General features: G+C 36.2%; 1 protein-coding gene across 1 annotated transcript; it reads right to left on the bottom strand.

Moving 5' to 3' along the window:
* Positions 1 to 16,706: 16,706 nt before the first annotated feature.
* Positions 16,707 to 23,809, bottom strand: bsdc1 (BSD domain containing 1). The gene is made up of 11 exons (XM_056250631.1): positions 23,710 to 23,809; positions 22,627 to 22,684; positions 22,008 to 22,124; positions 21,685 to 21,852; positions 21,410 to 21,464; positions 20,684 to 20,799; positions 20,502 to 20,570; positions 19,311 to 19,395; positions 18,717 to 19,133; positions 17,782 to 17,885; positions 16,707 to 16,893 (listed from the first exon to the last, which is right to left on the bottom strand). Exons 1-11 carry the CDS (start codon positions 23,718 to 23,720, stop codon positions 16,861 to 16,863), a joined length of 1,233 nt encoding a protein of 410 aa, XP_056106606.1. The 5' UTR covers positions 23,721 to 23,809; the 3' UTR covers positions 16,707 to 16,860.
* Between the last annotated feature and the right edge of the window lie 1,177 nt (positions 23,810 to 24,986).

The raw sequence follows: 24,986 nt of genomic DNA, 5'->3' as shown, positions 1-24,986 counted from the left end.
TATCAATCAATTCTGACTTTACAACACGCAATTGCGACTTTATATCAATCAATTCTGACTTTATATCTCACAATTCTGACTTCATAACACGCAATTGCAACTTTATATCAATCAATTCTGACTTTATAACACGCAATTCCGACTTTATTTCACGCAATTCTGACTTTAAATCTCGCAATTCTGACTTTATAACATGCAATTGTGACTTTATATCTCGCAATTCTGACTTTATAACACGCAATTGTGACTTTATATCTCGCAATTCTGACTTTAGAAAACGCAATTGCGACTTTATTTCACGCAATTCTGACTTTATAACACGCAATTGCGACTTTATTTCATGCAATTCTGACTTTACAACACGCAATTGCGACTTTATATCAATCAATTCTGACTTTATATCTCACAATTCTGACTTTATAACATGCAATTGCGACTTTATATCAATCAATTCTGACTTTATAACACGCAATTGCGACTTTATTTCACGCAATTCTAACTTTATATCTCGCAATTCTGACTTTACAACACGCAATTGCGACTTTATATTAATCAATTCTGACTTTATAACACGCAATTGCGACTTTATTTCACGCAATTCTGACTTTATATCTCGCAATTCTGACTTTACAACACGCAATTGCGACTTTATATCAATCAATTCTGACTTTATATCTCACAATTCTGACTTTATAACACGCAATTGCGACTTTATATCAATCAATTCTGACTTTATAACACGCAATTGCGACTTTATAACACGCAATTGCCACTTTATTTCACGCATTTCTGACTTTATAACACGCAATTGTGACTTTATATCAATCAATTCTGACTTTATATCTCGCAATTCTGACTTTATAACACGCAATTGCGACTTTATATCGATCAATTCTGACTTTATATCTCACAATTCTGACTTTATAACACGCAATTGCGACTTTATTTCATGCAATTCTGACTTCATATCTCACAATTCTGACTTTATAACACGCAATTGCGACTTTATATCAATCAATTCTGACTTTATAACACGCAATTGCGACTTTATTTCACGCAATTCTGACTTTATATCTCGCAATTCTGACTTTACAACACGCAATTGCGACTTTATATCAATCAATTCTGACTTTATATCTCACAATTCTGACTTTATAACACGCAATTGCGACTTTATTTCACGCAATTCTGACTTTATATCTCGCAATTCTGACTTTACAACACGCAATTGCGACTTTATAACACGCAATTCTGACTTTATATCTCGCAATTCTGACTTTATATCTCGCAATTCTGACTTTATATCTCGCAATTCTGACTTTATATCTCACAATTCTGACTTTATATCTCACAATTCTGACTTTACAACACGCAATTGCGACTTTATAACACGCAATTCTGACTTTATATCTCGCAATTCTGACTTTATATCTCGCAATTCTGACTTTATAATACGCAATTGTGACTTTATATCACGCAATTCTGACTTTATATCTCGCAAATCTGAGAAATAAAGTCTGAATTGCGAGATGTAAACTCGCAATTGTGAGAAAAAAAGTCAGAATTGTGAGATAAAAAGTCGCAATTACCTTTTTTATTTTTCATTCTGTGGCGGAAACAAGCTTCCATAGTAGGCAGCATAATTAATGTGCTTTCTAAAGAAAAATGAAAAATGATGGATGATTTTATTCAGCTGAGGATAAAGGGTGACACAGACACTAACACTTATAAGGAAATGAAAACTGGAAGCGTGTTTGTGTGCGCAGCTTCCAGAATCCGAACGCAGATAAGACTAACAGACTGAACAACATCAACCTCCAACACAATGTTCATGCACTGAAAGAACAAAAGATGAGAGGGGCACAATAAGGACATGAGAAGAAAAGAAGAAGATGAAATAGAAATAAACAATCATTGCTTTGGAGACGGTACATCAGAGAGAGAGGAAGACTTGGAAAGAAAGAAAAGGACACAGGCAGAGACACTCTTCATCTGCTGATCATGTCATGAGGAAAGAGTGCAAAGATAAGACGAAAGAATAACAGACGCACAGATAGAGAGAGAGAGTCAGAGAGAGGGCGCACATAATGGATAGCAGATGTTGGAGACGCGGTCAGCGGGGAAATCTGCCTTTATGAGCGAATAATTCCATCATTTGTGTGTGAAAAACATTGTATTTTTCCATTCTTCACATGTGAGTGGCCTTAATGACACGATTAAACATCTCCATGTGTGTATGTGTGCGTGTATGTGTGTATGTGCAGCAAAACCAGGTGAAGATAATGACATATGGACCAGCTGTGTGGCAACCTTAAGCACTTTCACTATAATCTAATTCAGAATCTCAGTAACTTTTATTCATTTTTAAATGGCCAATACAACAGCTTCAGCATGTGCACAGCCATGAGGTTTCCATGACCACAGCACAACATGTCAGTGATGTTCCCTGGAAAATGTCAAAGTTTGAGGTTCAACTAAAGTTTGTCTCTTAACTTGGTGGAACTGAAACACACAGCTGATCATGTGATTTCAACATGATGGAGCAACCTGAAGAATAAAACAGCTTTTTCTAGTGCACTGACTACAAAGAACAGCAAGTGCATTATGATCGTTTTGCTATAGCAGAGTGTGCATATACTCAGAAACAAAAGATGATTTACATTAGTAAACCAGAAATCAGAAAGATCACACGCTGGCTAACGGTCAAAAAATGATACAAATAAAATAAAATATAAAAAAACAACCTTGAAAAGTTTGAGGACAGAATTTTTTTTAAATGTTTTTGAAAGAAGTCTCACATGTTCAGCCAGGCTGCTTTTATTTGAACAAAAATAAAAGTAAAAACGGTAATATTGTGATATTTTACAATTTCAAATAAATGTTTTCTATAGTAATAAAATGTAAATAAAAAAGCTGAATTTTCAGCATCATTACTCCAGTCTTCAGTGTCACATGATCCTTCAGAAATCATTCATGCTGATTTGCTGCTCAAGAAATATTTCTAATTATTATTAATGTTAAAAATTCGTAAAAATGATTACTGTCATGTTTGATCAATTTAATGCATCCTTGCAAAATAAAACTATTCATTTCTTTCACACAAAAAAATCTTTTTGACCCCAAACTTTTAAATGGTAGTGTGCATAACTAAAATTTAGCAAATTAGATAATCATTCACAAAGATAATCATTTACAAATAAAATAATTCCAAACAGAAGAAAAAATAAAGTGCTGATTAAGATACGCAGTGTGGCAAAAAGAGAACGGGAATGTCTGTCAATGTCAACTGAATACATTACGACTTTCTTTTTTAATTTAGCATAACACTCTCCAATTAATCGTGCACAATAAAATGAGGAACATGCATTAAAAAAATAAAACTCATTTTAGAAGGATCAGAGAGCATTCCATCTTGTTTCCTTCCTTTAGCTCTTTTATTTGTCTCTTGTCCTCTCACTCTGTGCTTTATCTCGCGAGTGAAGAGAGACAGGACGTGCAGAGCATGCTCAGATTTCACATTTCTGATCATCAATCATATTCACAGACATGGTTTCATTATCTCAGACTCTCTCTCTCTCTCTCTCCGAGTGATCGAGCAGATAAACCAGTGCCATGACACCGAGGCCGACATTCCCTGAGGACAGATGTGTGTGGTCTCGCTCTATTGTGTTATCACAAGAGTCTTTATGAAGGATTTCATTTACTGAGCACAATCATAAGCCATTGTCTGTGATTTTTCTGTCTGGTTATTTGAGATAAACGGTTAGAATGCTCCCTGATTGATTGAGCACTTTGAGAATCGCATGGATATTAAATGAACCTTTACAAAAATATGCAGCTAGCTATCTAAAATAAAATACCTATTAGGTGTCTAACTATAACCATAAGGTTTTAAAATTGTTATAACTGTAAGATGATATGGGAGCGCACAGCACAACGATAGCGATAAAGACAGAGAAAACATATTGCTGTAATCACTTTCAGAGTGATTTTTGTCCAACTGATGAATGATAAAAACATTGACAGCCAATAAAACTGAATCTTCAAAGCGAGCACTGCAATTATGTTCACAGAACATAACCGCAGCACAAATTTGGAATAAACATAACATTAACATCCGTTGATGTGGAGGCAAATATAGTTACGGTGTAATGAGCCTTCAGTCTCTGTAAAGGAATGGTTCACCACAAAAATGTATATTTTGTTATAATTTTCATCCTGTTGTCCCATAACATGGAATGTTCTTAGAACTCCGGCTAATTCTCTGGCAAGTTCTCTCAATGTTATGAGCAAATGTTCTTCAAGTAACATTAATTAAATGTTCATTTAAAGTTATCTGGCCTTTAATAATGTTCTCAAACCATTAGCACAAAAACATTATTTATACATCATTCATGGAATGTTTTTCCTGAAATGTTTTTACAGGGCATTCGTCTATGTTTTTCATCAGTTTTTTTTTAATATTACTACATGTTTTCAGAACTTTTAGAGAACATTCTAAAGTAAAGTTCCATTAATGTTTGCAAAACTATAAAATGGAATGTTCCCTTCAAGGGATAGTTCACCCAAAAAATGAAAATCAAGTCATCATTTAGGCTCACCCTGGTGTTGCTCTAATGCCCTGTGCCTTTTTTATTTTTCAAGCCACAAAAGGAGAATTTTTTCAAAAATTGTCCCGGTCAATAATTGACCTATGGCTAAGCCACGCCCCCAAACGCGATGAGCCAATCACAGTGCGCATAGCTAACCCAATACACTCGGACATTCTCTGCTTCCACGTCCATTGAAATGCATTGCAGTTAGTCAGTTTTCATTCGTTTTTATATGTTTTTTTTTGTCATTTTAAGTTTAAAATGGTCAAACGGTGTGCGTGGGGTACATGTAACTCCAACACTAGGTATCCCGAGAGGCAGGGCGACGGTGTGTATTTTTTTTACCCTTTCCCAAGCCACATCTCAACCGAGATAAGTGTCTGCTCTGGATAAAGTTATGCGGTAGACCACAACACCAACTAAACGTGGATAAATTAAACAAGAATTAAACAAGGATGTCTACATCTGTTCTAAGTCAACAACGTATTTGAACGTTATCTTTAACATCTCTAACGTAACGTTAGCCTAACATTAGAAAACGTTGACGTTAGCTTCTAGCTGCGTTGTACATCATATCACTTAGCTTCATTAACGTATCTTTAAATAACCGAGATAACATAGCAATGTTGTGCTGAAAGATTCATGTAAATACTGCAGTGCATGAGCAATGCTGATCCTCTATCTTGTTGTCTGTGATGGCAACGAGATGCGGTTTATCACGTTTACACTGTGACCTGTACATTTTTGCCTGGAGCTGAAGCTTTTCATCGACCTTCTCAACAATAAAATGATTAATATAACCCTCCAATGAATAGTTAAGGCCCTTTTGGTGACTTCGAGATGATATATAATCTTTCTGTCTGTCTCCTGTGAAATGTCTCCTACTGTGACAGCGCCTGTCACCGAATGTTGACTGTTTGTCCGAGTGAGTGGAGGGGGCGTGGCTTAGCCATAGGTCAATTACAATGGAGACCGACATCAAGCTTTTAAAAAGATGGAAAAGTATCACAGAATGGTCCCATGCGACACATGCCGTATATTTTAAATGTTCTGGAGGGATACAATAGGGTTTGATGAAAAACAAACCGAAATTTGTAGGCCTATTATTTAATGAAAAATCCTGACCTTAAATGCCACGCCTAGAAATCAAAAAGTATCCGTGTACTTTCTTCACTTTGTCAAATCTCTCCGGACCAGAACTCCATCTGTCTGATGACAGTTGACAGATGTGAACGTGATAACTTACGACAAACACAACAGATTCAGGTACATGGGTTGTATGTCGCGTTTTTATTCATCTTGATTTCTCACAACTTGAGTCTCACTAACGTGTCCACGTGCAGAGAAGACCAACGGCCAAGGTCAAGAATTCAGTTAAATAATACATTAAAAATCGGTTTGTTTTTCACCAAACCCTATCGGATACCTCCAGAACATTTGGAAAATACGGCATGGGATCATTGTTATACCTTCGCGTCTTTTAAAAAAAGTCTATTTGCTGCCATTTTATGGACGACTGGGAGTGGGACATGTTTTTTCATTCTCCTGTCGTGGTCCACAAAAGAAATAAGGGCATACGGCATTAGAACAACACCAGGGTGAGTAAATCACTTAATTTTAATTTTAGGGTGAACTATCCCTTTACAGCTCCAATGAAAGCTGGCGTAGGCACATATTAATTCCCAGTGTAAACACATTAAAGCGCATGAAGCAGAACTTGATATGTGTATTAACTAAAAACTGTTTTTTTCAGGGTGGAATAGATCCTGAATTAAAGCTATTCCAGTTCATGGAATTCTCTGATCGCTGTAGCCATGAGGATAAACTCCATCTTTGAGCGTTTCAAACCAGCTTAAACTTCCCAAACACATTCTCGTCTTTCAGAGCACTCAGAACACACACAATACCCACAAAATCCTTGAAAATGGTTTCTCTGCCTTAAGGGCTTAAGAGGAGAGGAAAAGAGACTCTTTGTATGCCATTCTCGGCTGATTAGAGGAAACATTCCCAGGATTCCTCAGTGGCAAGCACGGTTCCATCGCCCCTGGCAACATTCCTATGCCCCCATTCATGCTTATGGATGAGAAAAGAAGAGATATTGTGAAAAATACACCAGTCTGACACTAATATGAGCTCTGTAATCTATCAATAGACATTTGAAGTGACAATGATAAAGAAAGACAGCTTGGAGCACTGTACAAAAAAACTGGCCAGCAGTAAGAAATGCCAATTTATGACAAACGATTGAGGAAATTCCAAAGCCTAAAAGCCTTGAAACTGACCAATCTAATGAAGTATATGCTGATACGAGACATTTTTCCAGAAAGAATATCATACTAGACTCACTATCCTTCATTTCACCAGCTTTAAGTCCCCGATATACTCACAGCGAAGTTCTTTTTCATTCTTGGCTTTGAGGTAAAACGAAGTTCGAGAGAAGTGACCAGCGATATACTGTTAGCGAACATCTGACGCCACACACACAGCTGAGATCCACGTTTAGATGAATATGTAAATATGTGCTGCACGCTTTCCTCTCAATAACAAAATAAACACACAACAAAAATGTGAAAACGTGGATATGCTTGCACGGGCTCTGCAATTCGACACTTATTTATAGCACTTTATACAATAGATTGTTTAAAATCAGGCAGATTTTCCGTATTAAACATGAAAACAGTGTCAGTGTTTCATTTCATCAGAAGTACTTCATTTTCTACCATAAAGCGACTCTCCAGTGTGTTCATGTTTTACTCGCAGACGTCTGACCTCGACGGATTGAACAGAAGAAATGAACCAGAGGAGATATCGATGTGAAAGAAGGCGGAGCCTCAGCACACACACACCTATTATGTAATCGGCAAGAGCCAATGGTAGTACGAAGGTGTTTACCAGCCGGAGCAAACTTTTCCGGAAAGTTCGCATTGGCAAGCTGTTTCGAAGTCTTAAATCGAACTCCAAACGAACTTCGTCGCATCAGTTCGTTCTTCGATTTCGTTTGAAGTATATCGGGGCCTTTACCCTGCTGGAACTAAACAGGTCAACATGTTTAAAGGGGTCATATAATGGTACATGCACTTTTACAAGTTTATTGTACTGAAATGTGTGTTGGCAGTGCTTGTACACAACCATCATAAAATGATAAAAATCCATCCAGTGTTTTTGTTTTAATCTCCTTATATGTCTTCCCCTGTCTCAAATCAAGCCGTTTGACCGTGTGACGTCACAGGCTCGGACGCCCCTCCCGCGATTGTTGATTGACAGCAGCGTTTCAACACAGACCCGCCCTCGCTCGTGAGAGCTGTCAATCATAGTCTGCGCGGACCGGCGCGGTCATTGTTGATATGCTGGAGCACTGTCTATGAGCAGAATGGCGTCTAAGCGATTGTGGTGTTCTGCTCTTGGGTGTAATAACGAACACAGCAGTCATTTTAATGTTCCTAAATCCGAACCTCTGAAGACGCAGTGGCTGAGTTTGTTTTCGAAGGGAATATTCCCCACGAGCAACGTCAATGCTCTCATGTTTGCGCGAATCATTTCTCAGCAGACTGCTTTATAAACGAGGATCAGTATAAAGCTGGTTTTGCTAAGAAGCTGCTCATGAAAAAAGGATCGGTACCAGATATTCGTGTTCCTGCTGAACCTGCTTAGAACAACTGAAGTGAGTGTAACGTTTTATTAACCTTTATATTAATATTTATATTAATCTTTGCAAATCGCTTGCACGCTTCACGATGAATGCGTCTAAGGTTTACACAGGGTACATTACGGCATGTTTTCTATGACGTTCTCAATATAATTCATAATCCCACGTCTATAATGAACAACGCGTTATGTTTATTGTGTTATTGTGTTACAAACGGTGTACACACAGAACAGAGAGGCGGAGTCAGCAAAGCTCATTATCATTTAAAGTCATATGCACTGAAACGGCGTGCTGAAAACAGAGCTGTTTTTGACCAGGTAAAATAAGTGTTTTCTTACAATAGTAATGAGAATTTTTAATTAAAGTATATTACAAACTTTTATTTAGACCCTAAAGAATCATATTAGCTTGTACAAAAATGGCATTATATGACCCCTTTAAGATTTCTAAAGTCACCCCTTTAAAAAAAAAAAAAAAAAAAGTCACCCCTTTAAGATTTCTAAAAAACAGCACTGAATTTCATAAAAAAAACATGGATATACACTGTAAAGATGACTTTTCAAAGTTGTAAAGATTATTGGAGTCAAATTTACTAGAAAATACTATTTCAGTCTTTATCCAAAATTTCATTTCATTTCTTGCCTCATTTAGTGTACGCGGTTCTATGAATATGCAAATGAGCCCCGCCTCCACTCACTCACACCAGTTCAGAGATCCACTGGTTGACGATCACACGTTGATCTGATTGGTTACAAGGTCGTTTGTGACGTCAGAAACACCAGCGATTTCAAACCGTGTCTTTGAGACCGTCTTTGGTTCACTGCAGTTTTAAGGAGAAAATACTCAACAATGCTGTCGTTGACTTATGAATTTACACATGGTTTGCCTTAAAGCATATTAAAAACACCACATAGACATAAAACAACATTAAAAGCTTGATTTTCACCACAGGGGGACTTTAAGAAATCTTGAGCCCAATCAGATGGCAATAAAAACAGCTTCAATTTAGCAAAAATAAAGCTCGTACCACTCCATTACTGACAGAGCAGAGAAAGAGAGGCACGGCTCAATTCTACAGTCTGTCTCAGGAATACAGATTACGCAAAACGGAATAAAGACGAGGAACATTGTTTCCATGGTAACCGTCCTCCCAGTCTTATCCGAGGGTCTGACTATAGTGCCTCCCAGTTTGGAGCTTTTTTCTTTCTTTTTTCTCTCTCGATAATAAGAACATGGACCACCTGGAGGGAGACCAGACTAGTTAGTGACTGAAGCTGTGAGCTAAAAACAGGGTTCCCACAATTCATTTGTGATTACTGGATCATCATTTTATAGATATTGCACTTACAATGAGAAAAAAAAAAGAAAGAATATGTTTGCTTGCATGAGTCAATCACAAGTAAATACATCAGTTCCCTCATGAGATTTGGACCTTACATTTCAAACTGCATTTGACATCTAAACAGCGGCAGCAGCTAAAAAAAGTAATGACAACTTTGCATAAGTGATGCCAAACCGATGGAGAAAATCACAGGCTGCCCTCTGCGAGCTCTAGAGATTTAGTCTCAGCGTTGCCAAGCCACACAAGCACAGATCTCTGCCACGTTTTCAACCACACACTCATTATACCTAAAGCAAACACTGGCAATGGCGTGGCAGGTCGATTAAATACAGAAGAAGAAGATGCCAACCACTGCACTGCAAACCCAAAGTGATGAAGAGGAGAAGTGTGTGCCACTGCAGTCCAATCTCAATCACGGAGCATTACACCACAGCTTTCTACATTTGTTAAATACCATAACTTGATGTCATTTGAAACGTTAATGGGGAATATTTTAGCCTCCTTCTGCACATATTAGATCTCATAGTGGCTGATTATCTTGCCTTCTAATATTGCCCTATACAAAAAGCATGCTTTGTTAAATCATTAGGACATCACATAAAACAAAATTATGAGAAACTAAGTCATAAAATTGACAAGAAATTGAAAGGAAATTGACAAAAAAGGTCATAATTAGTCATAATAATATCGATATATACATTTTTTGTCATATTTATGACTTTTTATCTCATTTTGTCAAAAGTTTATGACATAAAAAGTTTAAATCGACAGTCATAATTAAGAGAAGTTAATTTATTTCTTTATATTTAATTATTTTTTGACTTATCTTATAATTATGACTTAGAATTCAGACTTTTTCATCTCATAAATGACTTTTATGTCAAAATTCTGATAAAATATTAACTATTTTTTGTCATATTTATAGTTTTATCACATTATTTGTACGTTTTAACTTAGAATTATGATTGAGAATTCTATCCTTCCAACTTAAATGACAATCATGTCAAAATTGAGAAGCTAAAGTCATATTTATGACATAAGTTGAAATTGACAGTCCTAACTAGTCATAATTATGACTTTTTATCTCATTATTTTGACTTTTTATCTTATAATTAAGACTTAGAATGCCATCATTCTAACTTTGTTTGTAGTTCATGTCAAAATTATCGCTTTTTATGCCATAATTGTGATTGACCATGTATGAAAATGTTTTTTTCCCTGAAGTGGCAGAAATGGGCTTCCAAAGACAAATCCAATATGAAGAGAAATGTATTTTTTTGTCATTTAAGTATTGATACAGTTTAATACAACCAAAAATGTAACCCAATATTTGCATATTATATGAGTATTACATTGTTAGTTTAGCATTATATTAACGCTATACCGCAGCACATATATTGCAGGCAGGACTGCTTTATGTTTTTTAAAAATCACAGGAACACGGAGTACAGTGAAAATAGAGAGCAATACCCATAGGTCTTGGAGACTCACATTTCTTTGTCCCTTTAAACTTTGATAAACCCTCCTACAGTAGTGCATGCTGGGAGATGTGAAGTGTCCCAACTAAAAGAACAAAAACAGGCCAACATCAGCAGCATTCAGACAGAAACACTTCACAGACTCACCATCTGAAGAGCGATCAGGTGTGTGTGTGTGTGTGTGTGTGTGTGTGTGTGTGTGTGTGTGTGTGTGTGTGTGTGTGTGTGTGTGTGTGTGTGTGTGTGTGTGTGTGTGTGTGTGTGTGTGTGTGTGTGTGTGTGTGTGTGTGTGTGTGTGTGTGTGTGTGTGTGTGTGTGTGTGTGAAACAGTGAAGGACTCTTCAGGTTAAACACACGAGTGAAAGGCTGAAGGAGCCTAAAGTAATTGAAAGGGTTTTAGACTGACAGGAAAGTTAAAGAGTGACGAGGAGAGTTCATTAAGAATCTCATTATTTTTAATTGGCTTGGTTAAATGTATAGGAATGGGATAATGAGCCGACGCGCCTCTTTCCGTTTCTTTCTCTGTTTCAATATCTCTCCAACTCACAACTGCTCAAATACTAACTTTCTCAAAACACAAACATTTCGTGGGATCTTGAAAGGCAACACTGTATAGATGTTTCTTCAACATACTGGTTTGTTCTAAACCTCCTGAAATGAATTCAGCTTGGACCACTTATGTACCCAGCAAACATTGGTCCGACGGCAACGTCGTGTCCCTGGCCAAAAATAGTTGCGGCCAGGACGTCATAAATCGGTAAAAAATGTAACACAGAACATTTCCTAAAAATGCATTCAGATACATTTGTACATGTCTACAGTTGCATGTATAATTGTTATTTTAACTTTTAGCTCGTGTAGTTATGTTTAGTGTATCGGGTGAGAGGACGTCACCTGGCGACGTCTTTTACACGTGCATTTATAGTCCATCATGACCCTCTATGAAATCCTTGTTAAATATGCAAAAGCTGCGCTTAATCCTCGCATGGTTAATACTGCAATAATTAATGTAGTTGCCCATGAAGTTTTTAAGAGCTTGTGAAGAAGACGTCCACTGGCGTCCTTTACACGTCTAGTCAGGCTGTGAATACTATACGTCCACTGGCGTCTTTTGCACGTCTAGTCTAGCAAGACAGAAAAAAATTATCAGGATTTATAATTCTTTATAAAATACACGATTTATTTACAAATGAATATATATTTACTTTATCTTGTTTTTATAAATTATAATCACAAAATGCACAGTATAGTCAAGTGATTGCAAAGCCACTGCATTTTAGTCATTATTTTAACCTGTTGTACCTGATGTATTCGTTGTTATTTTTTTATGGAATGTATATACATGTAAAACAGAAATATACCCGGTCACCATTTATGTCTGAGTTGGATGTAATTACCCAAACCCTCTGCCCAAACCATAAACTGTGCTGCCAAGATGTAGTTACAAAATCCTGCGATGGGATTATCTCGCGAGATGTTAACGCGTTCTCCCCATAGATTCTGGAACTTTGAACAAACACGAGGAGAGGAGGGAGTTGTGTCGATATTATTAAAAATCTACTGTTGGGTAAGTACATTTTGTATTAGATTAACGTGCTTGAGTTTTACTTGTGTGACATGAATGAACCGAAAGAAATTATGCCCACATTGTCAACTGAAATTTACTGAGTTTGGCTAAAATTAGCCAGTAGGCTAAAAGTAACTTTGAACGTATACAACAACGGTAACGTTATACCAAGTATATTGTTTAATGATACAGTCATTACTGTAACTTATTAATGTAGCCTTTTGAGAGTTTCTTTCAGAAAGTAAATTATCTGAAATGGAATGAAATGTTTAGCTGGATTTTAACATGTATGTTTTCAGTAACTGCTTTAAAAATAAAAGCAGAACATATTTTATACAATAAAATAAAATGTAATGCTTGTTGATTACCTTTTCCTAATGTGTCATTCATGATTCATTCATCTTGTTCCATGTTTTTTTTTTTTTTTAGCTGTAGACCATAAAAATATTTTGAAAATAAGTGCATATCATTTACCTCAAATTTTAATTTTATAATAATTTTATTTATTTAAATATATATATATTCTCTTCCCTTAGATGCTGTGAAGAGGTGGAGCCCAAATGCTACAGACTCTGAAATTGATGCAGCAATGGCAGAACACCTGAAACACGCTCCAGGAACAGCTGGTGGATACAAAAACTGAGCCAAACAATGTGTTTTTAAACGGATAGTTTCCCCAAAAATGAAAATTGTCATCATTTACTCAACCTCATGTTTCAAACCTGTATACCTTTCTTCATTGAATTTTAATTTTTGGGTGAACTATCCCTTTATATAATAATTCAGTATTTTGTAATTGGTATTTTAGTTTGGTTAACAAATGTTAAACATTGAAAAAATATTAAGATACATTTTGGCTGTTCAAGATCAATAAAATGTGCTAAATCAGAACATGCTGCTTTTTTTCTTATGTCCACAAATAATGTGTTCTTGTTTGTGATGTACACGTGATTAAAACGTTTTATTGACGGTCAGGTCTGACTAGACCAATTTTGGACCTTTTTAGAACCTTTGTCAAGATGTGTAAACTTCATGACTTGATTGCCTTTCACGATGTTACACAATATGTGTGTGATTATTTTAAATGCAGGCTTATATACACTTAAATTATGCAGCAACAGATTTAAACACACAAATGACGACGCATTTAGACGTCCAGGGACGCGCTGAAGAGACGTGGAATTCACGGCCAGAAGAGACGTGGAATTCACGGCCAGATGACGTCAAAGACGTCGGTTCAACTTTCATTTTGGAACTATTTTTCAACCATGACGGGACGTGTCGGACGGACGTCTTTTCAACGGTCATTACACGTCCAAATGTTTGCTGGGACTGTACAGGACTAAAATTAAAAACAGTGCTACATTGTTGTCACAAGGCCTCACTATAGCCTATGTTGCACGTTTAATTCAGTGATTGTCATACGATCATCTCAGAAATGGTTATTTTGCATTTTTACTCTAATTTTGTGTAAGACTCTCTTAACTTTTGGCAGTCTGAAATAAAGTCAAGAAAGAGAGAAAAAAAAGAGAGAATAGCGGTTAACTGTCTAGTTGAACGCATTGCATTGTGGGATACTGAAATAATAGTGATATCAATCCTGTGAGCTAAGTTTGAGTGTTTAAAAAGTCCATGAATGTTGGTCAAAAGCTTACAAATTATGAAGTTTACAAAAGACTGATTATATATCAGACTGGTATGGTATCTACTTCTTTACATGTATAAAGCATACAGTAAATGAAGCTCAGGAACACAGCGCTATTAACCATATCAACCACGCCGTAACTTTAAAAGAAAATGGAAAAAAATATTAATGTCCCTTCCAAAAATTACTACAAAGAGGTTTTTTTGGGAGAAAGGCTAGCACTGTTCTGTTGTTTTCTACATGCCAAAACCAATGGTTTTAATTCACAGGTTTGGCTCAAGTCTGCCATCTGCTGTCCTCAAAAGAAACTACTATGTTTAAAGTCAGACTATATTTAAAAGGTTCATTAGTTAATGTATTAACTAACATGAAATAACAATGAGCAATACATTTGTTACAGCATTTATTAATCTTTGTTAATAAAAATACAGCTGTTGTTTGTTCATGTTAATTCAGTGCATTAACTAATGTTAACATATAGAACCTTTACAATTTTAATAATGTATTTGTAAATGTTCAAATTATTATAACTTGGTGCAGAATTGTTTAGTTCATTAGTAGTTCATATGACCTAAGGCGGTTAACTAATGTTAAAATGCATTTTAAATTAATGCCACCCGATGTCTAGCATTGATTAAAATGACTGAAATTATAAGGTGTATATTTTGAGGTGTAATTACCTTTTTAATAGTGTATGCTTCTCCTGAAGATACATCTAGATCATCTTGTTTTTACAGAAAATGCAATCTATCAGTTGAGTAAAATACCTCACCTGTCAGTAATAAAAACGTGTCGTCGTGTCACTTTTACAGCATTTCAAATCCCTCAGTTGTCGTCATCTCCGAAAAAGCCAAGCCAACGTTGATTCTGGTTTTATTACGAGCTCTGTCGCATCGTCTTTTTGCCAGGACTCTCTTCTGTTTTTTTTTTGTTTTTTTGTTTTTTAAATGGGTGATTCCCCAGAGATCGGAGATTTAGCTTGTTCTGTCAATCTGTCTCGCTCGTTGTGACAACTAACCTATGCCACTCACACACCATAAACTTTGAAAGAAATTGTTCTCTATTTTCGCATAAGTGACGTATGTGCAAAAATTCCCGCGAAAACCATCCCGACAGGTGTAAAATATAAAAACTAATAGACACAGCATAGGGAATCTGTATGTTATCTTTAAACAAACATTTAGTCAAAAAAAAAAAAATCTGTCATTCGTCATCGTGACTTTCTTCCACAGAACAATAAAGGAGATTTTGAAAAAAATGTACTGGTTGTTTTTTCCATGCAATTACAATTAATTGAGTTTAGCAAAACAGTATCCAAAATCATAATATAAGTATTATAAAAGTAGTGCATATGAGTTGTGTGCTATAAGCCAAGTATTCTAAACTTATATCATGTGCAATATATTTTTTTAAAAACAGCTATTAAAACAAATCACCAATTTGCATGATATTGCTTTTAATGGTGATGTTCATTGGAAAAATAGAGGACAATATAATTGTAAAAAGTATTGACAGTTTGAGACCCGTTTTTTAAATAATGCCAGCAGATTATAATTGAAGTAAAGGTCTAGAGAAACACTGTAGAGATGCAGCATGCAAGATATTCTATGGATAGTCAGTCTGGAGGTTGTATTCACCTAAAGATGAGGCTCACCTTAAAACTACATGCCTAAAATATTGGCCTGCAGTTTAAACCTATATTGACAGTGTTTTTGTGTCAATATAGGACAAGTGACAAATACATGAGAACACAAATTATCCTTAAATTAGTAAACCATGTCACCCATGACCATCTGGATGAAATTCTGAGCACAGATATCACATTTACTATTTCAGACTATAATTATGAGAAGATGAAGACAAGGACAGGAAGATAAAGTGGACATCACAGGAAACAACAGGTGCATTTAGTGAAATAGTATTTTTTTTTGTAACTTTTGCATGACATTTTTTTCATTCCACACCAAACACTAAACAAGGCCATAGAGCATCAGCAGAATGAATGAAGCATCTCTCCATTTCCATTCTCAATGCTAGAATAACTTGCATTCGATTAAAGGTGTTAATATTTCAAGAGAAGATAACTTCTAAAAAAAAGAAGCCAGAGACCTATATGCCAGAAAAAAAGAAACATAAATATATTTTTTAATGTGAAAGATTATTTTCTAATCCTATAAGAATGATGAACAGCTTAATCGATTACAGCTAATCAGGAGCCCTGGCAATTAATTTGCATTCTCCCACTGAAATCTCCAAAGAATAACATAAATGTACATATACGGCAGGTACAAATGGCAATGCGAGATGACCTCTCCTCATTAGCCGATACGTGCTTTCTCTGAACTGTCTTAGTGTTTCACCGCAGGTCATTTTTAGGAGAGCCAGAGCAAAAACAGATCACCCCTTCACCAGCTCTGATTAGAGAACACACTTCATGTTAATTGCATTCGCAGGAGGAGACCTGCTCAATGGACTGGTGAAATGAGCAGGTGTGACTGTAGACTAGGAGTTAAATACATTAAGCATGGTTCACTTTGGGTACAGCAACGTCTCGTGTCGGTTTCGGACCAGAATTCCCTCCACCAGATTCTCACTCCCAGTTCTCCCAGTCTGCATCTTCCAACTGGTGAAGAGATTAAAATAATGAAAACCAAATTTATAACTGGTATTAACATTCATCTCAGTGAACATCACAAATGGATAGCGAAAATGTATGTTTTGTTATCGGATCACTTAGAAAACATTCGAAGGGGGTCAGATATGCATATGACCACACTGCACTGTGTAAATGCTAATCTATCCTGATGTGTCACATGTCAATGACTTAAGCGCTAAACAAGAACTGCGAGCTGCCCATGCATACACATGCACAAGACACCTAGTATATGTGAAACTTGGGTAAAGGCATCTACCAAATCCCACATCTGGAGTTCAGTTAACATGTACTCGACTACAAAAACACTCAGTATTCCACTCAAAATGCTATGTTTCTGATGAAGCTAAAATAAGTTAATAAGGAAAGAAACAAGCTAGAAAAATCCCTGGATTTCTGATGCCCATTTGATGTTCAACAAATCAAAAAAGATAAAACCACTGCGCTCCACTGTTAGAAATCTGTAGAAATATCATTGCTTTCAAATGAAAAACCACGGTCAGAAAATAAAATAGATATTATTCCGTATTAGGAGTGGGCGATATGACCAAAATCTTATTTCACAATATGAGAAATTTTACTTCACAATAACGATATATATCACAATCTAGTTTTTTTGTTTGTTATATAAATTAAACAAAAGTAATACAACAAAAGTGTCAATAGTGCTGTGCGTATTATATATATACTGTATCTACATACCACGATATAGCAAAATATTTTATACCGTCGCCACGATATATACAGTCATACCACCTATTATTTATTATTCTGTATCATTATTCTGTATTGTTCCTAAACATGGTATTAGGCTCTTTGTCATTTCTAGTTTATCGTTAACCATCATAAAGAACAAACCTCTTCCGTTGCGTCTATTTTCGACAAAGCCATCTGAACCTCCTCCTCTGTCATATCCAGATCAAAATCCTTCTCCCAGTCTTCACTCACATCTGTACTCGAACCTACATGTGTAAATACACACAGTGCAAACATTACATCAACAAATTTAGACAAGATTTCAAGATCTCTTATGCTCACCAAGGCTGCATTTACTTATAAAAACTAATTTAACATAACTGTTTTCTATTTCAATATATTATAGAAACACTTCTGATTATTATCAATGTTGAAAACAGTTAATATTATTGTGGAAACGGTGATAAAAAAAAATCATGATTCTTTGTCAAATAAAACAGTGTTTGTTTGAAATAGAAATCTTTTGTAACATTATAAATGTCTTTACGGTCATTTTATCTGATGCATCCTTCCTTGCTGAATACAAGTATTAATTTCTTTTCTTTTTTAAACATACTGACAAAAATTTGTAACGGTGCAAAACGTCGCAATGCTGGTTGTTTTAATGTTAAACAAAAAGTTAAAAAACATTTTGCACAAGTTACCATTTTTGAGAGAGCTATTACTTGTCAATACAAGATCTTGACCAAAAATGTATGCACCTCTTGATGAAAATAACATCACAACATTTTTTCTACCAAGAGGTGCATCAATTTTGTGTTAAGATCTTGTATTGTCAATGCAAGAGTCCAGCACTCTGTAAAGTCTCCTCCAGCACATCCCAAACACTTGCAATGAATTTAATCAATTCATGCGTGAAAAAGATTCTTCATGCTCCTCACAACCATTCTTTCACAATCTGAGCCTGATGAATCTTGACATTGTCATCCTGGAATATGATCATGATGTTTCTTGTGTATTTACAGATGGTATAAAGCAAACAACATATATTATTTGATCTATACAGTTAGTACAAATTATTGTGGGGGCTTCCTCACCTTTTTTGCCATTATTGGAGGGTGTGGATTTGCCGCTGTCCGAGTTGAGCTCAAACACTCGGAGGTCTTGAGCGATGTCCTCTCTGGCGGGCTCTTCATGCGGCGCGGGTCGCTCCTCCGGGACTGTCTCCTGTAGACTGGCCTCTGAGAGTTTCTGAGAGACCTCATCATCAGCGGGCGACAGCTGCGTGACTCTGATGGTGACCGAGTCCGCTTGATTCTCGATCTGGGTGGGGAAACTGACGCTGTCACTGCTTACGGAGGGGGTGACGTCAGATGCTACGTTGCTGGAGGAAACCACCACTTGAGGAGGAGAGGAGCTTTCAGGGGTCTCTATCGTCACCGCAGGGACACGTGCCTCTTCCACAGGGGGTGTGAAATCTAAGCGAGATGAAGACGCGGCCCCAAGAAACTCACCTGCGGATAGAGAGAGAGAAAAGATGCTGATAAAGGAACACAAATGCTCTGTCCCAAAACCTAGTGAGCTTCCTAACAAGCAGACGGACAGCAAGGCAGCTCACAAAGTTTTAGAACGGACGCAAAGGTTTAGCTAGTCAATATGTTTGACACTTTCCCATAAAAATTCAGTCAAACCTTCTTCGTCCTCTTCCTCCCAGCCAAGACTCTCAGAAGTCTTGCGCTCTGCTCTCTGCTTCAACGCTACCCTCCTAGCCTCTTCCTGCAAACACAAACACACACACATTTTATGATATATAAAATGAAAGTCATGTTAAAGGGAGCTGTGCAAACCCTAAAACAGCAACTATATTCAATAAATAACATTGTTTTTAAAAAATGGTCATAACTGACAATAATGACAATTATAACAAAGCATATTAATTAACATTTTAATGCTAGAAGATATAGACCCTGGAATTTTTTATTGACCAATTAGTTTTTTTATTATGGTGAGTAAATGTTGACAGATTTTCATTTATAAGAGAACTGTACCTTTAAATAAAACAACCACTTAATCTACACAATATTACTGAAAAGTAACAAACAGAAAATGTTTATCCATTTGATTTGATTATTTGGGTTGATTCATAATTATTTTCATAAAATGTGTTGTGAAATACAACTGTGCTGGAATTCGATTGGGGTGGATTTTTACAACTTAAAATAAAATATTTTGTTGTAATTGTAATGTTGAGCTGTATTTTGGCAAATAAATAAATGTTTAACAGACTAGGTAGCATTAAATCCTAAAATTAATGCATTGCGATGCATAAATGCATTTTTAGACCAATCAGAAGGCCTTAGCAAAGACTTACAATTATTTTTACGAATAAAGTTTGTTTGCTTATTTATTTATTATTGATTAAATTGTGTATTAAAATAATTATCTGCAATGCTAAAGAATAAAATTTTAAACTGCAATCCTATTACTTTTTTAAAAATCCCCACAACAACTACTGTTTTTATACAATTAATTGCAGTTGCTTAATTTATCTCCCAATCTTTGTCATAACACGGGGGGGGGGGCTTATTGTGTTGGCCTTTGAATTAAACAGGTTGAGAACCACTTCTCTACACACAGACTGCAAACTTAGTGTAGATACACACTCTGATCAGCAGATGGCGCTACCATGTTAATCTGTAACTGACTGGATGTGTCTTTGAAGGCACACCTAAAACAAATATGAAACCTCAGCAAAGAAAGTGTTGTGCTGGTAAGTATCCTGTGACTCATACTGATGTCGTCATGTTGTTTGAGTGTCTGAGCTGTGTGTGTTCAGATAAGCACATAATCCTGAATTCTCATCAGACACAGATCTGCTGTACCTGCTCCAACTGGAACACTTTATAGAAGTACCGCTGCCAGAACTCTGAATGAGCCACTGCCGCCGGCACCTGACATGAAAAGATTAAAGTAACAAAAAGAATGATATCTTGAATAATGTGCCCAGACAAAATCAGATGGTCAATAAGAATGTAATTTAAAGGAGGATGAAGCATGATCATACCATTTTAGTATAAAGAGCTCTTATGGCAGGACTGTTGACCAGCAGTTCAGAGATCTCTGCCTTCCTCTCTTCTAAAATGAAACTGGAGAGCCAGGAATCAAACTGTTGTGGAGGGCCTGGAAAGACAAAAATACATGCAATTAGGGCCGGGCATTGACACAAATTTCAAAATTCCATTAGATTTGTTTCACAAGCCTTCAATATGATTCGATTCAATACTGATGAATTGGGGCCTATCAGAAACATCATAATATTAACAGAATTTGAAAGCTGAGACTTTCATATCAGAAGTAACAAAGCTTATTGCGATTTATTGGATGGGAGGTGCGACAAAGTTTTGTTCATTGATCAACTGAAAACAGCATAGAACGATTGATTCATTGGTTTTAAAGGACAAGTTCGGTATTTTACATTTAAAGCCCAGTTTTAAGATCGTTTCTGATGAAATAGAGCGTTTAAGATTGAAATTTGGACACATGCTGCTGGCCCGAGAATTTTCGGTTTCTGTGGTTTTAATCGTAACCGTTCTATTTCATCAGAAACGATCTTAAAACAGGGCTTTAAGTGTAAAATATCGAACTTGTCCTTTAAGAATCGATATCGGTTCTTCAAAATGACAATATTATAGATATTTTTAACCAAGCCCTACATGGAATACACATCAAACACTTGACCTTGAACACACATCCCTGCTTGAGAAAGAGACAACATGAGGCAGAGACATACCGTCTGGCTCATTGCAGTATGTAGCCGGGTCTGCTTGAAGACTGTAGAGTCGAGCCTGAGAGGAAAACCAGTACATGTCAATCAAAATCATGGAATACTGACACTCTACTGTACTCTATCAACAAGTTAATGAAAACATGCTTCCATTTAGCAAGTGATATGCATATATTTGTCATGGCTATGACGGAACAATTAACCTCATCATGTGTCCCTTCACACATACATACAGTAGTATATATATGCATATATATTTCTAAAGAGTGAATGTGGCTGACCTTGCCGCTGTCATACACCTCTGTTGTGCCTGAAGGAGTGGCCACCAGCGTGATGACATCACAGTCGATGGTCATGTCTTGGGGAGGGGCCAAAGTGTCTGTGATCACACCCAGTATATTTGAAAGGCCCTTCTTCACCTTTTCCGTGGCCTCTGATGAACCTTCAACCTAAAAAGAAGAAGCTTAAAACCTATAATCTGTGGCTAGGGCTTACATCTACATAAACAAACCTAAAGAGATGTTATGTCTACTCTTAGCACAAGACCAAACACTATACAATTAACATTGTTTAGGTGTGATGTAATGTAAAATTGTTTCCTTACGGCCAGTTTGCTCTTAACAGCGTTCGCTGTCGCAACAATGGAGCATGTTGTGTCATGTTGGACCACGCTGGAGAATTCTGTCAGGTCTCGTTTGATAAACTCATACGCCTCAGCTGACTGTCGAGAAAACAGAATATATATATATGCATGAAATATTAAACAAGAAAACAAATGTAATACTTATGACGACTTTAAGATTTAAAACTAATTTAATCTACAACGGGGTCCAGAAATCTGGTTCCATATTAAATATCTGGGATTTATTTTTAATAAATTAAACCGTTTTAGATTTAAAACGAAGTAAGGTTATTAAGACAGAAATATAAATAAGAAATAATTTTTCTACACTAATAAAGCAAGAGGGGAGCGAATATAAGACATTTATGCTGCTTTTCAACAACTTCACTTAAATTGTTCTGCTGATAAAATAAACATTTTATCAAATTAGAAAATAATGCAAAATAGAAGCATTCTCACTAGTGATTCAAAACGTTTAACACCATTTGTAGCCATTGATCAGTCATTGCTTTTCCAAAACACATCATTGAGAGATACCTAAAACATTTCAGCATTATCCATATCATAAAGTCACACTGGAACTGATCTGGATTTATCTCACCTTGTCTTTGACGGTCTGGAAGCTCTGTGTCAACCAGCCTCCCCACCATCCTCCTTCCCTGAAATCATCAGACATGACTCAAATGATAAATAATCATCGGACATGTTACATTTGGGTAGGATTCCTGGTTCACCATTATATGAGAACTCAACTGAGCTGGACGATAACATCACTGTTTTCTCAAGAGCAGCTATAGATAATTTATTTATGTAGATAAATGAACTAAATTAATAACTTTTTACAACAAAAAATTAACCATTACTGAACTTAAGCTGGAATATGACACTATTTACTTCTAGATCTGCTGTACAACATTATTTTCCTATTATCATCACTGTAAAGCTGCTTGTATTGTACCATCTGTATTGTAAAGTGCTATAAATAAAGGTGATTTGACTTCTGTATAGAAATAGGCTCTGGTCAAGCTTAGGCACTTAAACTTCACTAATTAAACCTGATTATTTACACGATGGCAAAAAAATTAACAGGATGTGAGTGACTGACGACCAAAGTGCTGAGGTTATTTACAATTCTCCATAATGTTAATAGTAAAACTGAGATAAAAGAAAACTAACCAATGTAATTAGAATTCTTTAAAACAAAAATATTTAATCTTCGACATATTTGAGGTACAGTAAGTCCTGCATAGGATAGGAATGACTCATAATCCATAAATCGTGTGTGTAAGTTAAATAGTCTAATCAATCTGGAACAATCTGCGACATACGTTCATTTCAATGTCTCAGACCATTCGGTTTCATCACTTTACTGTGATATACATGATCTATGTTTGTTTTTTTAATGTTTATATGGGATGGATTTACAGAAATATTACAATAATAACGAATCCGATGACTGTAACATGTATTTGTCTTTCATGATTCCGTGATATTTTTGTAAACAAACACGTCCGACTTCCTATTTCACATCCGCCAATAAAACTCATCATTTACAAAGATCACAGACATCTCTTTAATGCGGATATACACTCTTCAGAGTGGACTTACTGTTGCAAAATGCTAACATTTTATTTATATTGTGCATTAAAATAAAAAAGTGAACATTTGTCTGCAGTAAACTCACCCGTCTGCCATCTTCAGCGCATGACGACATCCGTGTGAACTGAACTCTGACCTCACCAAAGCGTCAAAATAATATTAATAAACACCACACTAAACATATTGAAGATGATTTAATAATGATTTTAAGAGTTATATAAACCAGTAAATTGCGTTAAAAAAGTGAACGTGTGTTTGAATTAGTTTGTAAAAATATTTTCTATTAAGACTGCGGCGTAAGGCAACCGCAAAGGATCAAGATTTGTGATGAAACGCGAAAACACCTGTCATTACACTGAAGGCCTCTAGGGGCCGTCAAGAGCAACAATCACACACTACAAGAGACTAATTGGTTTTGAATAAATAAATATATAAATAATATAAATAAAATATTGCATCTGTCTTTGTAGTGAATACAGTTACATATAACAACAGTCATATACAATATTTTATACATTTTTTTTAAATAGTATACATATATATATATATATATATATATATATATATATATATATATATATATATATCAGTGTATATATATATATATTATATATATATATATATATATATATGGCAGTCAACCTCACAAAGACCAACAGTATGGTCTAAGAAGCCCAGATGTCAGGAACACAGATACCAGTTCAGTCTAGGCAGCACCGGCCTAGAGCACACGATGCAGTACACTTACCTCGGCCTGGTCATCACTGCACACACACACACACACACACCTCGGCCTGGTCATCACTGCACACACACACACACACACCTCGGCCTGGTCATCACTGCATCGGGGAGTTTCAGTATGGCAGTGAATGCTCTCAAAGACAAAGCTCGAAGAGCTCTATATGCAATTAAGAAGAAATTCCAAAACACTGAATTACCGATTCCAATCTGGTGTAAAATCTTTGATAGTGTAATCCAGCCCATTGCGCTGTATGGAAGTGAGGTTTGGGGTCCACTCAGTGATCAGAGCTACACTAGATGGGACAGACATCCAACAGAAGCCCTACACACAGAATTCTGCAAAATGATACTAAAACTACAAAGAAAAACACCCAATAATGCATGTAGGGCAGAATTAGGCCGATTCCCATTGATTATTAATATGCAAAAAAGATCCCTCAAATTCTGGATGCATCTAAAATCAAGTCCCACAGAATCGCTACATTTTAAAGCATTACAAACCCAAGAACTGAACCCCGAAAAGAGTCTCCACAGTCAGCTGGTCCTGAGACTCACTAACCCGACTAACCCGACTAACACTAACCAGTCTCAGACCAGCACTGCCTCTCACACACACAT

This window comes from Rhinichthys klamathensis, unplaced genomic scaffold (genome assembly GCF_029890125.1).
Source record: "Rhinichthys klamathensis goyatoka isolate OS25496 unplaced genomic scaffold, OSU_Roscu_1.1 h1tg000072l_1, whole genome shotgun sequence".
Classification (NCBI taxonomy): domain Eukaryota; kingdom Metazoa; phylum Chordata; class Actinopteri; order Cypriniformes; family Leuciscidae; genus Rhinichthys; species Rhinichthys klamathensis.
This window is presented reverse-complemented; position numbering and strand designations above follow the sequence as displayed.

Excerpts from the sequence above, each read along its gene's own strand:
- bsdc1 (XM_056250631.1), bottom strand. Across the intron at positions 22,125-22,626 it reads TCCAGACCGTCAAAGACAAG|TCAGCTGAGGCGTATGAGTT; the intron begins GTGAGATAAATC and ends TTTTCTCGACAG. Across the intron at positions 16,894-17,781 it reads AAATAGACGCAACGGAAGAG|TTGGAAGATGCAGACTGGGA; the intron begins GTTTGTTCTTTA and ends TCTCTTCACCAG.